General features: G+C 41.5%; 1 protein-coding gene across 1 annotated transcript in view; it reads right to left on the bottom strand.

Annotated features, from left to right (window-relative positions):
• Window positions 1-7,085: 7,085 nt before the first annotated feature.
• Window positions 7,086-16,883, bottom strand: part of CLBA1 (clathrin binding box of aftiphilin containing 1) — a 25,613-nt gene continuing 15,815 nt past the window's right edge. Inside the window, exons 3-6 of the mRNA XM_006032168.3 lie at window positions 15,716-15,864; window positions 12,907-13,036; window positions 11,048-11,164; window positions 7,086-8,920 (exon numbers count right to left, since the gene is read on the bottom strand). Of these exons, the coding sequence (XP_006032230.1) occupies window positions 8,753-8,920; window positions 11,048-11,164; window positions 12,907-13,036; window positions 15,716-15,864 (564 nt within the window). The 3' untranslated portion in view covers window positions 7,086-8,752. The remainder of the gene's footprint in view (window positions 8,921-11,047; window positions 11,165-12,906; window positions 13,037-15,715; window positions 15,865-16,883) is intronic.

The following is a 16,883-nucleotide window of genomic DNA, read 5'->3' as shown; positions in this document are numbered from 1 at the left end:
CCTGCCTGGTGAGAGGAAGACGATTCTTTGCACGCTGCCATGAGTTTCACTCTGACATCACAGGTTAGATGGCCAGGGGTTAGCTACAGGGGACAATGGCGACTACATTGAAAAATCCATTGCAGCCCACAGCCTGGCAGTACTCGATCATGTAGCCATACAGCACTTTTGCAGGCAATCAGTCACCGCTGTTGGAAAAGGCTTTGCTCCAGACGCATTCTAGTTGCCACATCATTCCCTTGTGTCGTCCTTGCACAGTCAGCAGGTGTTCATGATAAATCAAATACAATGGTCCATCTCAGCATCTCCAACAGGCATGGAAAAGTACTGCAGAAATAAACCAGAATCCCTGCTGCAGCAGGGCAATGACCATCAAAACAAGACTTCCCCAGGATCCTCATTACTAAAGAGTTTGAGGTAAGTGAAGGAAGTTTTTCAGATTAGAAATGCCTTCCAATTCCCTGGTGTCCTTCAAATCTGCCTGAACCTAATGCCTTGCACTCAAAATGACCATTGTTTTTTCTTTCCAAGGTTAAGCCAATAGCTGCCTTCAGCTTTTACAGCTCAAACCTTTCTCTCAAATCCATTATGACTAATTCCTTGTCCTTGGAAGGAGATAAAAGCAAGGTCTCCCTTTTATTTCTTTGCAGACTGTTTCCACTCCATCTGACCTACCAGATGGAAGGTATACTAACAACAAAGAGTCTTGCTTTCCTAGTAAGAAGACTAACACTTACTATCAATTAAACATATCTCAAGGCATTTCAACTGAGCCTCCTGTAGGTCTTAAGTAGAAAGACTGAATAGTCCTTTGCTCATTGTCAGCCAACACTCACTAATATGTGGGCAGCTCTAGCTCCTCCACATAAGTGTTTGCTTCCCAACCTTTGGCTAAGCAGTGAGATCTTTGCTGCAATAACAAAACTGTTGGTCCTTTGTCTTGTCTTAAGAAGTGTTTGACCTCTTCCTGTTGCAGTTCTTCCTCCTGACCCCTAGGAGGACTGTTGTCTTAAGCTACTCTTGCAAAGAGCCGATTGTCTGTACCTAGCCCTTGTGTTCAATCAAAAAGCCCAAGGCTGAATCAATTCAGTCTTTGCAGGTTACTTTAAAATACACAGATTAAATTGAAACAGAAGTGAACAGGCATTTACCTTTGATTCAGAAAATGCAGCCACGTGCCTGCAGTGGCTTAAGCCAGGAGGCACTAGAGCACACTTTTCTAGCTGTGTGTTCACTTCCTCTTCCTGCTGCCCTGGAGGTCTCTGGGATTTGCAGTCCAGAATGACAGCAGCAGGACTCTGCAGGGTTGCTTCTCTTCCTGTTTCCAGGTGCCTCTGGGATTTGTAGTCTATAGTTGCAGCCAGCAGTAAATTTGAGTGGGGGAAGGGGTGTTTAACTCCCCTTCCTGGCCCCGGATCCCAGCCAGGGGGGTGCAGTCTCCCCTGTAGACTGGGCTGCATCCCCAGCTGGGCTTGCCCCTCCCCCCCCTTGTCAGCCCACCCTGCTCTCTGGAGCAGACAGCACAGCACAGCTCAGGGCTGGAAAACATGCTGGGATGCTGGGGGACTGCGATTTAACTTGAACCAGAAAGGGGTCTGGGATAGAAGTTTCATAAACTAGTTTGACCCCAAATCAGTTAAGTCTGATGCTACATTCAACCAGGTTTATCTTAAACCAGTTTCATCCATTTTGAAACTGGTTTGTGTGCACTGAGCTTCCGTTTTGTTATAGGTTTAAAGCAGTTTCTAATCACTTAAACCAGCTTATGTGCAACTTCTGTCCTTAGCCAAGGTCTTACACATTTTTTCATGAGATCTGCCTTATTGTTGTTCCACATGCTTTCAGACTTACTCCTATTCTGTATACAGATTTTGGCCTGGTTTATCTGTCAGCTGAGAGTTTGGGCTTTTAATGAAATTGGTTGCCCGTGTGAAAAAAGAAGGTCCAAGTAGGTGACCCTACTGATGAATGGGACCAAGGGTTAAAAATAGGAGTGTTACACCAGTATAAGTTGTTACATCAATGTAAGTAAGTCCAGCCTATCTTCTTCCCACATGTGGCCAGGCCATACCATTGTTAGCAGAACATCATGGTTACGATTGTCCATGGCAAGGAGCTTGTGCAACTGTACTCATGCTGGTCTAAATAAAATAGCCCATTATTTGTGTGTAGATGAGCCCTCAGTAGCCCTAACTATTTCACAGTTATGGAGTGACCATCAGCTCGCACTGTGGCTTTCTTACCAATGCCTGTATTAAGAGATGGGCAGCTAGTTGTTTTTGTGTTAATGTAACATTAAAAACACCTCTTTCACTCTTCATTAGTCTCACCTCACCTTGTTGATACAGATATAATTGTTACTAGCAAGGACCAAGCCTCTATTCAGCACAGTCGTGTCCATGATGATGATATGCATTATAGGTAGGAGTCTACTTAATTTGTGGTTTTTGCGGTCTTCATAGAAACCGTGAAAAATGGCATTGTCCACAATCACCAGGAAATATTGCATTGGCCACGATTTGCCACAAAATCAACCTAACTCCCCCACAGTGTATTATTCATATAATACTATCTTGGAAAATCCCAATACTTGCTGCAATTAAAGACAATGCGACAAGCACGGCAGCCATAGATCACATGATTGAAAGTTATTGTCTGCTAGTGCCATAGACTAAGTAAAGGCGCCAGTCAGTAAAGTGAAAATGTTTCAGCGCCATCTTTTAGGAAGTTAAATGCAACGCCATAGTCTGAAGATGGGTGAAAAGAAATTTAAAAAAGCAAATATGTTTCAGCTCAGGATTGTGTAATGCAGTTCCCTGTAGGAACCTTACATTCAGCTGGTGGTAAATTGTTTTGTTCATCTTGCAACAGGACTGGATGTATCGAGGAGAAACAGCATTGATCATTTAGAGGCTGAATCGCATATAAAGCGAAAAGTTTCTGCAGAGGCTGAAGGTCAGAACAAAAAATAAATGACAATGTCCTCTATGTTTAATAGAAGCACTGAAAGCAGTTTAACAAGGAGAGAAGCTACATTCCAGTTGGTGGAGGCATCCCTGCTGCCAGCATACCTTTGGAAAAAATTGATAACCCAAAACTAGGCAGGGGAACTACAACGAGCATGTATCAAATACTGGCAGTCTCCCATGTGCAAACAATCTTTGCCAAGATTATCTACCAGGAATAATTGCTTTGCATGTTCAGTCTACAAAATCTGCATTGGCAGAATATGAATCAATTTTGATTGTAGCAGACAAAGCAACAGATGCACAGGATAACTATGTACTCCACATCTTATTTGTACCTGGGAGCTGGAAAGACCACCATGTGCCTGCTTTTCAAACAGAGCTGGTTCAACTCATGTCTGTACATTTTTTCAAGTGTAGCCCAAACAGTGCAGGTTGCTGTAAACCATGGCTTAGAATTTAGCAGGATCTCAGCACTTCTGTGTGATAATGCAATGTGTATGTGCAAAGCTTTCTCTGATGTGTGTGCTCCATGGAATAATGCCCAGTGCAATTCATGTTACCTGCAACGCACACATTCTTTGTTCAGTAAGTGATATCAAGCACACACGCTTTCTATGTTATGCGGATAGACTGGTTTCCTCTTCAAAAAAAAAAAAAAAAAAATTCAAACATGTCTTAGGCCGTAAGCTTCGTTACAGGAAGTCGCCAATCAAAGTGGGGATCTAAATGCAACTGTGTCACTTCCACCAGAAGCAGTGCTTAAAAAGTGGAATTTGTAGTTTAACACAGTCCATTACTATGCAAAGAATTTTAAGTTAATATTAAGCTTGAAATCACACCCAGCACACAGTGCATGCTTAAACTATATGATCTCTTAAAACAGGGCAATGTTGAAGATCAAGTTAAATGTGTGGCTGGAAATGTGATCTGGTTCTTGGAGCGTCTAATGTGGTTTGAAAGGTGGCAGGTTTTATTCAATAAGCACACAACAAACAGGTGGGTCAAAGATATGGCATCACAACAATTTTCAGACTGAAAACTAGCGCAGGCAAGAACTCTCCCAGTCCATAGGTGCTAAGTTAAATCAGTACTACAAGTACAATCAGTCACTACCACCTCAATTTAAACAACTGGCTGCCTCCTTTTTCTAGTGCTGTTCACTTATTTCGACCCAGATCAGATGCCTTTTCTGAGTTTTGACCTGCTGCTAATTAAATCAATCCCTGGATGGCAGAAAGAGCATATCAACGAATATGCTGCTTACGTGAACTTTGTCAAAGAATGCCGGATGCCTTTGAATGTAACTGAGTTTTGGGGATCTGTTTCTGATCCGTTTCCACATCTCTACAACTTGGCAAAATGCTGCTTACAATTCCAACCAATTCAGTGGACATAGAAAGTGCGATCTCAGTGTATGGATGTGTCTTCAAGCCGCAGAGAGGGGAGATGTCAGCCGCAGCTGCAGATGGGTACTGCATGCTAGAGTTTAACAGTTAAAATTAATTGTTTCTATTAAGGTTAGCATTAATCAGTATTTCTACACTTTTTGTAGAATGCTACATATAATAATAACAAATGATGATGCAAGTTATAATTCATACTGTATATTTATATTTCAATATATTTAAATTTGGATTTAAATGTAATATTTAGATTTATGATATAATTAACTTCCCACAGCATTTGCTATTAAATTGTACAGTATATGCCTCTCTACGAATCGGTAGTGAGGGGCAGGGCTGCCAAGAAATGAATGCGAAATCGGCTCTTCTCACAACCAAGCCACAAAAATTGCTTTGTCTCACGAGTTAAGTAGACCCCTAATTATAGGTTATGCTGCTGCTCTCAGTATAAGCTACATACTCCTGCATGGTACCATCAGGACCCCAAGTTTGCTTGGCCAAAATATATAGGTTATTCTTGGTTGTTGCTCCTCAGCTCTGGACTCCTTTCCACTTGAGTCTGAGCCTGGCCATCTTACAGAGGCAGTGTAAGACCTTTTTATTTGGGCCAGCTTTTAGTTAAACTTTGGGTATTCTCTGAGGAATTGTTTGATATTTGTTTTATTGCATTAGCTGTTGTTATGACTTTGTTACCTTAAGCTGTCCTGAGACTTTTTGGAGAGGGTGGGATAGAAATCAAATAAGCTAACTGTAAAAAATGTAAGTGGTGATATGTAATAGTTACATTTAGGACCCTCATTATACTAGATACTGCTTAGATGCATAAAAATCCCTGTCTTCAATTAGCTCTTTATCTTTAATTAGCACGTGTATGTATCTGAAAAAAGGAGGAAGATGGTAGGCCAGTCTGGCTGAAAAACCTTTTAAGGCATGGGTTCTCAAACTTTGTGATACCGCGACAGATCTCGTCAGCATCACTTGCCTACAGCACTTCTGGAATAAACACGCTACACCCCCCCCCCCCCCCCCCCCCCCCCCACCCCCCCCTCCGCGCTGCCGCCACGTGTACCCCCTGGGAAGTTTGTGGCCCCCTTTTAAGTTGCTCAACCTCCCGGGGGATCACAACCAACAGTTTGAGAACCCGTTTTAAGGGGTTTAAACTTCAAGGCTTGGGGCTACTGACAAGACTGTCATGGCTCCTGCAGAGAGAGGGTCTAAGAGCTGGTTGCTCAGGCTGGCTTTTCCCCACTATGTCTACTCCCCACTTCTTGTAATCCACAGCCAAGTGGTTTTAATAGTTCTGCCCTCTCTTGTTTTAATTAGAAGTTTTAATCAGCCTTAGTCCTTCCCAATCTAGCAGCATGCTTTTTTTGCAAGCTCCTGCTACCAAGCCTTGACCCTCTGCTTAGGAATTTATTTCCTGCAAACGATTGTCTCACGGGAGGGGATCAGGCAGGCAGCCAACCTTTGTAGTTACCTTAGCTCCCTGGTTTTAAACTTGCATGGCTGGCAGTGGGACTCGGGTAGCTACCTGGCACAGAGCCACTTGCTGAGCAAAGAGTAGAAAATAGCCTCCCTGAAGTTTCAGACAAGTCTGTGGTGTGGTCTTTCCTTTGCACTCCCAGGCATTAGTGTTTAAAAGTGTGTATATGTGCAAATGAATGGATGGTCCCCAGCAGCAGTATGTTAGCATCTTGTTGAAGTAGGGTGTTTGTACCTGAAAGCTTGCAAAGAAGAATTTTTCCAACTATTTGAGTTGGTCTAAGAAAAGATATCAGATTTACCCAAAGAACTTCGTCTCACAAGAGGTAATGTATTTATCTTCAACTCTGAGAAACGTGCCTGTGAGGTACACTCAATGGAGAGATGGAAACGGTCTGCTGGATCCCACCCTGTTTCCTCTAAGACTAGATCATGCTTCTTTTTCAGAATGCTAGAGATATTCCTGTGTTTTCCAACCTGTTTTTGATGTATAGAAAGATTTCTGATTCTTCCCTCCCTCTTTTTTCCCTCCAAAATGCATACTGACCTCTTCCCAGCAATTATTCTCAATGCACTTTTCTTCTGAATGTTCCTGATATGGTGAGACTGGGAATATAAGCTTTCTTCCTCTTTGTTACCTTTAAATAGATTTTAGAAAAACTACAAATTGTCTCTGCATCTCTAAATCAGCTTTTCCTTCCCCTCCCCCCCCCTCTTATTTTTTTTTTTTTTTTTTTTTATCTCAAATTACTTTATAGGGTTTCAACCTGATAACTTTTTGATTGTATAAACTTCTAGTGATAGATACCATCTCTCATAATAAAAATCAGGAGTTTTTCATAAATTCTTTGCTTGTAAGTTTACGATCTATGCCTCTACTTTTAAAGCACTCCTTTTACTGGTTAATGCGGTAGGAGAATCAGTCTGGGGAAATTCAAAAGGTAGTCATACTGGAAATCTTCAGTCAGAAACACTTGTTTGGATATGACTGATATTTCTGTCTCTCTCATGGCAAAACCCCACTGTTTCAGTCTGATATATGAGTATATTTTAAAACAAATTTGAACAGACAAACAAAATACTAACAGTCAGGCCACAAATCAGGAAGTTCCTTGAGGACCCCCTCCCCCTCCCTTTAATTATTGGTTTAATATGATCAAGTACCTTGCTCAATCAGCATTTTAATGCTGTTCCCAAGTAGGTGAAAAATAAATTGAAAAGCGGCTGTATGTGGAACATTTTATTAAACAGAACATTACAAAAATCAGTGCAGACTTGTTAGCTCTTGCCAACTTTTTACTACGAGAACATTCTTGAAGATAGGAAATTCAGTGTTTCTTTAAAAGTATAAGTGTTTAGGCCCTGATCAGATGCCCATTTGCGTGGAACTTGGGGTTTAACCCTGTGGAATTCAGAGAAGGATTGAAGCCCAAAACTGCTGAGCCACTTTAAAATGACACGTAGTCAAACAGAAGGCTAAAGGTTGTTTGTTAGATTGCTGCTGTTAACTGAGCAATCGGCTCACAAACAGCTCCTCCTCAATGAATAAGACTGAGGCATTGCGAAAGCTACTACTGTTTGTAAATGTATAACTCAGCTCTGATTTTTACTGCTGATCAGAGTTTACATCACATCTTGTACCACAAGTGCCAGCCCTTACGGACTTTCTTAGTTTTCAGCACAGAGTGCTCGCATCCTCAAATTAAGCAACTAACTGCTAGCAAGGGCTTAGAGGCATTCTCAGTTGCATACAGGTCCTAAAGTAGTAAGTGAATTATTTTAGCACTTACTTAAAAGTTAAAAGTTTAAATGGTTTAATTTCAGAGTATTCACTTTTGTCACATAACTTTAACTCAACTATGTACAACATACGTTAACATGTACAAAAATTTGTCACGCTGTAAACTTAGCGTCATAAAGCCACTGGAAAAGCTCATCTATGCCTTTTCAGAATAAAAACAATCATACAAAGATTTCACATTCAGAAGGGACAAAATAGAAAAGAGGTTGCTATATCTTGCATATAAGTTCCTTGCTAATGAATAATGTCATTTGTGCAGTAGTGAAGATAAGCCATGGATTCTGTGGCTGATAGGAGATTGCCTGATTTGGTACTTGAGAGTATGGGCACATCAATCAGCTGTTAATATGAATGTTAAAGGTCTTAAAACAGCAACCTACAGCACTGCACAGTATAAGACCTCGATTGACTGCACAACTGGCTCTATGCATGGTTTCAAATGATTGGCAGCTAAAGGAATAAACCTCTCTTATAACTAGGTTCAAAAGGTGCAATATATTCCAAGTAGAGAAACAATGTTTCAGCGCTGGTAACAGTGACTCTCAAGCTGTTAGAAAACAACTCTCTTGAATGCCACTGAGTCAAAGAGTTCAGACGCTTGGTCATAAATGGAAAGTGGGTGACCCAGAGCAGGCCATCAGCAGCAACAAAGTACCAGACTGATGGGTGGCTTGGGAAAGCCTGCTAAGGAAAAATGAGACTGTGACAAGGCACATGTCACACAACACCTAGAATGGGTGTAGATTTTTGTGGGGAAGGGACTGTTGGAATCAAAAAGGGTAATTTGGTCCTGAAGTAGCCAGGAGTTTAAAAAGTCACAAACTGTCCATCAAAAATACCTGTAAATATAAAGCTTAGTTGAATTACTATAGTAGATATGACTTTGTAATTTGCTACCCAAACTTACTAAGACAAAACTATTTCCTCACCTCTAAAAGTGGTATTAAGTACCCTTAATAAGAAAATTGCTTTACGTGCCACATCTATAGAAAAAGTAATTTTCTTCCACAAAAGCCATTTGTAGTTCAGTACCAGTCCAGTAATAAAATGAAGGTAAACTGTACTTTAAGAGAAGGAAAGATAAAAGTGCTTGTGCGTTAGCAAATATCACTATTGAAAATTTTCATTTTTAGATTGTGTGTTGTGAAAATTCTCTTCTTCTTCGGGACTGTTATGTATTGCATATTTCCACTTGAGGGTGTCCTCTTCAAAAACAGATTGTAGGTAAAGAGCTGACCACGCCTGGAATCTGGTGACACAGAGAGCTGTGAACGAGGGAAAAACATTAAAGGTTTTTAAAAAAATATTCATTAACATCTCAATTTAAATCTTTACATAGGTTTGTGAAAAGTATTAATCTTACTGACCCATTAAAAGAATTCATATCAGGGAGATAAACAGAAAAGATCCTATGATATCATTTGTACCATGCTCAAATTAAGGATGGATTATTAGCCATTTCCTAATACACATTCCAGTTTGAAATACCTAGCGATGGGACTTCCTCTATTTCCCCTGACAGAATCCTCTAAGCTAAGTACAGTCAAAAAGGTTGAACTGATTCAGTCTTCGCAGGTTAGTCTACACTGCATAGAATGAACTGAAAAGCAAGTGAACGGGCATTCGCTTTTGCTTCTGAAAATGCAGCTGCATGCCTGCAGTTGGCTGGTACAGAAGCTGGGGACTTGCTAGAGCATGACTTCCTGCTTGGCTGGAGCAGACAGCTTGGGCCAAAGCTAGTCCATCTACCCGGGGAGGGGGGAGAGGAGTGGAGTGGAGTGGAGTGGGAGTTTGCTGAGGGAAGTACAAAGCATCCTGGGATGCTGGGGGACTGTGAGTTACTTGAATCTGGAGGGGATCTGGGAGAGACGTTCAATTACCTGATTTAACCTTTAATCAGTTAAGTCTCATGCTACATCCCTCCAGGTTAAACTAGTTTTGTACATTTTGAAAATGGTTTATGTGCACTGAACTTCTGTTGTGTTACATATTTGAACTGGTTTCTAATCACTTATACCGGTTTATGTGTAATTTCTGTCCCTAGCCCCAAAGTCCATTTGAGTTTAACAAGACTTTCCTGTTTTTTCAGTCTGTTTTCCTTTAATTTAATTCTGTCTCCCCAGTTTTTACCTCTTGATTCATCCTCACCAAAAGAAATATGCTTCCTTAGGATTTTACAAAAGCTCAAATTATGAGGCCAGCTAAGATCTCCCAACCTTTACTGATTAATTGAATAGCTAGTTTAATCCTTTCTAAGTCAGTCCTTCCAGTTTATCTACAGGTACCAAGGTACTCAGAATTAAATGCAGTTTAACATTCAATGTGACAAGTGGACTAAAACCTGGCATGCATGTGCACACATCTGCATTACCACAGCAACAAAATGGTTTATTCTCCACTCCAGAAAAGGAGACTCTTGTTTGGGACATCAACTGAAATTTTGGCATGCTTCATTTAAGAATGGGTGCCTTTTTTCCAAAAGCAATTTTGAACTGAACAGTTTAGCTATATTTATTTCTAAATGTTAATTTTCCCTTCACAATGAAGGAACTCTTTATCAGGAACCTGACCAACTCAAAGCTCACTAGCTCTTAGTCCCTGGCACATGGAAGTGCTGATGTGAATTAGACGTTACATTCTAGGGTAAAGTATGCTGACACGAAAAAATGGAGGATTTAAATTAGTAAGGAAAGGAAGTGTGTGATTAAAGCAGCTCAGACTCTCTAACCTTGAAGAATTTCCAAATGCATTCCTCAGCACTCTTCATGCAATTCACTAAACCCCAGCAAAATCCTCATGTTATGCTTCAAAATCCCTATCATTTTAATGTCAGTTCTCTTTGTTTCAAACAGGTCCCCACTTCTGAGGAATTCTCATTGTACTTTGTTTTCTCCTTTCTTTTCCTGGGCTGAGCAAGTTTAATATCTGATTCATTCTGAATACCAGAAATACCAGTTGGAGCACAACTAGAAACTCTTTGCTTCTACTGTCTTCCCTGACTGTATTTTTTAAGAGTTAGTCATTGTCCCTATCTGTTCACGTGCCTTCAACACACTAAGCCTGCTGTATGGTAACTAATCCTTCTCGGTCATCGAAGTGTCATTGAAGAGTCTCACGTGTTCACTGCTCTCACAGGACAGAACCCATCCTCATTGTGCAACTCAAATGCCTTAAATAACAAATGACTTCAAGTTCTTCACTCCCAGTTTCAAATCAGTTTGCACTTGATACATTTGAAAAAGCAAACTATAGCTGAAGAACTGCCTGGCCATACTATAAGTCTGTCTAGAAAGATGGAAAGGGGGATTTCTATCTACTCAGTATTGTCACATGTATCGATATACAAAGTTAACTGTATGTTTTGAATGTATTTGCCTCAGGCCTCCTCTTACCTTGGTTTGAATTAATGCTTTACAATTACTAAAACTGAATCCATCTACTTTTAAGTCTTCGTTTTCTTTAACATTCGAATCTTCAAAAACATCATCCTTACTGCCTTCTGAATGGTCCTAAGAAATAGAAAGTTGTTTAAACATGTGTTCAGTGTTTATTTAATGTTAGAAATGCTTTACTCATGAATGGCTACTTGCCCCCCAAAAAGGTTCCCCTTTCAGAATTACTAAGCAAGAACTATGTTATTTTAGAAAGTTGCGGTCCATAACACCAGGTTTGTAATGTGGATTCTGTGTATCCGTATACTTCCACTAAATTCAGGACAGCAATATATTGAGCCAAAAGACTACACGCTTTGATCAGACTGCTGGACTGGGAACTGAAAGTTCACTAGATTACTCGCACTGTCTCCTTGGGGGGTTTTGGTCAGACCTCGCCTACACTAGAGTTGAAACTCTTTAACAATACCAGTATATTCAAAACAGCACCACCACCCTGCCTCTCTTATCGTGATGTAACTGTATCCATGGTAAATTGCTGCTCAACACTTGTATATGGTAACATAATTAACTATGCCAATATAAACTGCCTTTATACTGGAATAACAGCAACCACACTTTTGAGGGGAAGGAGGGTTGTAACAGTAGTTACAAAAAAAAAAAAAAAAATCCCCTCCCCTCCCATAAAAACAATTAAAACTTTAAAGTGTTGGCATAATTAATTATCCAAATAAAGGTACAGTGATAAACTTGTACAAAAAGGTTGGTCAGACCAGGTAACACTGAGCTTTACAGCTGCTGGTCTATTTGCAATCTGAACAGAAGGTATCATTAAGACTCTGTTGCTCCTGAAAAGCAGGGTGAAAAATTTTAGGGCATGGGCATATAAACCAAGTTGCTTATTGTAAGGCAAAAGCAGGGGCAAGGATTTACCATGCATCAGCTACTCCATGGTAACCATCTCTATGCACATTCTTTCCTCATGGTAACAGAAAATATTCTGTAGTAGCTTAACCCTACTTTACTGCATGCAAAGTTGCAATAGTTTAGCTTCCATTTACTGGTGGGGACTGCAGTTACCAGAGAACTGATAATCCCTGCCTGCCCTCTTGCCTCTCAGTAATTTGTTTGTGTTCCCATGACCTACATTTATGCCACCTAAAAACTGATTATTATTGTGATAACAATTTTGGGAGTTTTTAAAATCTAAAATCTTGATCTTTCAATTCAGTTAAAAAGACGCTTTCTTTTTTTTCCATCTGAAATTAGTGACACAATTCAAGGGAAGACAAACTGAACATCATTCTAACTTGTAAAGTTAAGTCTTACACATGGTACTTAAGTCAGCCCAACTGATTCTACTTTTTCTAAGGACCAAATCAATTTCTATACAAGTCAGTGGAAAGATCCTCGCCAATACGGGGGAATTGGACTGAGCTTGTATAAATAGTTAACTATTTATTTTCAAGGTGGGCAAAAAGTACCCAGCTAGTTTGTATTTGAGAAACTTTAGTTGGCAAAGTATATCTAGGGTTGACCCAATCATCTGACAAATGTCATGTACTGCTGTTATAATGTAGGCTGTAACACAATCTCTGTTTATGGATTGGGAAGGTGAAAATTTGATCCCAGCACCATTTTAGTAGCTAGTTTGAATATCCTGATTGAGAACATTCAAAGCTATCATAATTACAAGTGCCTTAGTTGAAAAAAAACGTGTATTTGTGACCCAACAAAATATAGTTCCAAATGCCCATGAATAACTGAGATGCGATTCCTTCAGCCTAGATGATGTAAATGAATAGGAGTTTAAAAAGAGAGTTGCATAGGTATTCTAGCAAGCTTTTATTTTAAATTACCTTTTCAGATGCATCTATTCCAAGAACAGACAAGAAAATGTCTTGGCAGTGGGATGTATTCCAGGAATATCTTAAACTGGGAGTGTTATCGGTGCTTCTGAAAGTTCTCCATATGTTTCCAGAGTCAATACTAGGAACAAAATGCAACTTGAAATAGTTCATAGAATATTTCTAAACCAGTACTTCAGAAAAAAGCCATTATCTTTCATTTCAATTAAATACAGTCTCACTGCAAAAAACTGCATATGGGTATATTGAATCATCAGTTATAGAATTGAACTGATTTGAAATTTTTTCTATGTTTCTCCATACCATCAAGGTGATCTACCATCAAGAGGTTCCATTTTGCCCTCACTAAAACAGCCATGCAGCAATGGCATATTTGAGAGCTCTGTTTACGTGCCTGCATATCTCCAGAGTGAGCGCAGAAGCAGGGAGAAAATATGGTTTAGTAAACTTCATGATCTAGAGCCTGGATAGTAGTCTTGTTGTGGAAATATGGCAGGTGAAAAGCTGAGCTCTTCAAAGGCAATTAACTCTGTAGTTTGGTTAATCTGCCTCATCCCCCTTTCCTTGATTTCAGCTTTAGTGTTGCACTGAACCAGGCTGCTATTCATGTTGTTCACTTTTCAGCTGTGAACTAAGTGATGTGACTAACTCCCGTTACAGGTAACGTATCTAATGTATCTGGGTTCTCATATTATACATATTACTATCATATCAGTCTATTTCAAGATTTTAAAATAATGCGCGCTCTCTCTCTCTCTCTCTTTTCCTAGCATGTTAGAGCTACCTGAAGACTGAGTGCCAGATCCTAATCAACTTCTAAGATTTAGGCACCTTTCCCCAGAAGGGTTGCCCGTATTGGCAGAATCAGGACTCTTATGACTGCAACTGAGGTGTTTCTGTTACATTGGGATCCAGGATGTTCAGAAAGGAGACACCAACCTGAACCATGTCTACTTGACTTCAGTAAAAACTTCAGCATGCATAGTGCCTACATTTTAGCCAACAGTGTAGTGTCAAGAGCACTTGCCTTAGAAGTGGGAGACCAAAGTTATAGGCACCAGTCATTTCAGGTATGGACACATGTACATTTGGAGCAGTTTCAAAAGGGCAGCATCTCTTATGTTTCAATCCAGGGGTGTTCAACCCCAAGGCCACAGGCCTGATCTGGCCCATGAAGCTCCCCACTGGTTCAGAAATTTGGTGGCAGGGGAGTGGTGGCAGCAATTGATGCTCCCCTCCTGCCAAATTTCCCAACCTAGAGGGAGCCCTGTGGACCAGATAACATGGCCCTGCATGCTATATCTGATGTGCAGGACCTGGCAGAGGCAATGAAGGGCCCAGTCCCAGCATGCTGGGTTAGGCAGAGGTGGCAGGTCCTGATCCCAGCATACTGAGTTGAATGGAGGTGGTGTAGGACTGATTAGGGCACACAGGGTTCAATTCAGGTACCCAGGGACTGGGGAGGCAGCGCAAGGGTGGGCAAAGGTAGTTTTGGGCCCAATCTAGCCCACAGACTGGTTCCACACCATTCATCTAGCCCACAGGGCCCAAAGGTAGAGCACTACTGTTCTAATCATTGCGCGGACAAGGCAAGAATGATAAACATGCAGAAAAACTGCCCCAAGCACAATGCTGCTTCATATAGTGTTAAAGTTGGAGCAGTTTTGCTACATTTGTACAGTACCCACATTGTCCACATGTAATGATAAGTGCTGCTGCCCTTTTGTAACTTAGGTACCTAAATCCTGTTTTAAAGCCTATGAGGTTAATTAGGCTCTGGCTCTGAGTGTGTTTGACAGGAGCCTGCTGATGGTAAATGCAAAGTAGAACCATATTTTATTTCAAACTATAATACTTGGAGTGTCAGTAACGTAAGGTAGAGGCCTGGGCAGCACAGTGGCAGACAGGGCAGGGAGCAGAAAGCAGAGCAGCAGATGAGGCAGGAGGAGGAGATGGGAGTGGCACTCCACTCCAACCATGGAGGGTGCAGGACTAATTACTGGCACACTTTCCAAACAGGTTGGCCCCCACCGATATAAGACATGAATGAGCCTACTGTTCAGTTAAAAAGCTCCTGATATATGCAGAAAGAACCATGGCCACTAGTTTGAAAGCTCCTGATCTTTCAAAAACAAGTAGATCAACATTCCAACAGCCTTGACAGACAGCGCGTTAACCATTTTGACTGCTATTAACATTCCTGAGTGAGGGAATCACCTACACAACTGATTCAGAAGAATCTCTAGCCTAACATGAGGGGAGCCTAACATAATCATGAAAGGAATTAGGAGGATGTGGTTAGAGGAACAGTAGTAGTGATAGGGTGAGAAGGACTTTTGTTGCTGCTCTGGCTAACAGGCATACACGAAAGAGAAGGAAAGCAGATAACCAGAAGGACACAGGAAGGGGTGTTTAAACATTCCAGGAGTGTAATCATTAGATATGCTACCAAAACCAGTAACAGCTCTAATGATACTTAATATTTGTGATGTATAAGTGCAGCTCATTATGCTTTTGAGTTGCTAGAAGTGCAACCCATTTCTTTTAAAAACTCAGTATGCAGGCTACTAAAATGCACAGGCTTTGAAAATGTAGGACAAAATGTCTTAGCATTGCTGCACCTATCTTTCAGATGGCTAGCTCCAAGCACAAACCTGTGTTAGGCACCTAAATTCCCAACAGAATGAACGAGGAGCATTAGAAGTCTAGGAACGGAGCCCTCAGGAGGCACTGAGCGACAGATACCTATGCCAGAAAGCAGGAAACATCTGAATCTTTACTATTCATTTAAACTTGTTACCAAAGTTGTTTCTTCAGAAGTTCAGGAAGCCCAGCATCTTCATCCTTTGTGTTAATCACTTGATCTAAGCTTCTGATGCTCTCTGTGGACTGTGGTACGGGGATTTCTGGAAAGCCCAACTTAAAAATATCCTCGTAGCAGTGTTTGGCCTAGAAAAATCAGAGTTATTATGCACATTAGGCTAATCTTGCAGTTCATACAGGAGCTGGTCCAGAGATTACTGATGTCAATGGGAGTTTTTGCATCAACTCGAAGCCTGACCTAAATGCAAAACACAGGAAAATCTATAGGCAATTTCTATGTACACAGGATCCATGGCAATAGTATAGGAAAGATACAGTTTAGAGCACACTTCCTGTCTTGTAAAAGTTCAGTATTTCAAAATTGTTTTTGCTCTTCATCTTTCAAAAAGGTGGAGGTAGTGGTGGAGATGGGAAGATCCAGATCAGCCAAACGCCCAGAGCTTACAGCATTCACCTAGGATGTTGTAACAGAGCTTGGTCTTCACATCCCAGCTGAGCACCCTAACTACTGGGGTGGCTACTAATTAGTCTGCAGTGCAAGGGTGGGGCATTCACCTTTTCAAAACTGGTATGTACTTTCCTGCAAGTAGCTTTTGGTGATAACATGGTATACAAATGTTTAGTCCAGGGGTGGGCAAAATACAGCCCACAGGCTGCATACAGCCCGCGAGGCCATTCTATCTGGCCTGCGGGGCCCCTAAAAAATGTAGACAATTAATATTTCTCTGCCTTTGGTTCCTGTCAAAAATGAGACTACCAAGGGCAGTAGGACCCAGGGGAAGCCCAGAGGGCTCCAACAACAGTGGGGCCTGCCCCCTGCCAGGGCTTCTGGCCTGGGAGCACGTGACTGCCCCGTGCCAGAACCACAGGTAAGTGGGGAGGGGGGAACCCCAGGCGGGGAAGGGGCGTGGGGGAGAGGGGGGAAAGCAGCCCCTTCCCAGCCCCATGGCCGGCGCCTTGTGCTACAGCTGGTCGCAGCCCGTGTGGGGCTGCCTGTGCCTGCTCTGGACAGCCCCGCAGGCTGCAAGCGGCTGGAGCAGGGAGTGCCGGCCATAGATTCATAGATGTTAGGGTCGGAAGGGACCTCAATAGATCATCGAGTCTGACCCCCTGCATAAGCAGGAAAGAGGGCTGGGGTTAGATGA

This window comes from Alligator sinensis, unplaced genomic scaffold, assembly GCF_000455745.1.
Source record: "Alligator sinensis unplaced genomic scaffold, ASM45574v1 scaffold171_1, whole genome shotgun sequence".
Classification (NCBI taxonomy): Eukaryota; Metazoa; Chordata; order Crocodylia; family Alligatoridae; genus Alligator; species Alligator sinensis.
Note: the sequence above shows the minus strand (reverse complement) of the source record. Positions and strands in the feature narration are given on the sequence as shown.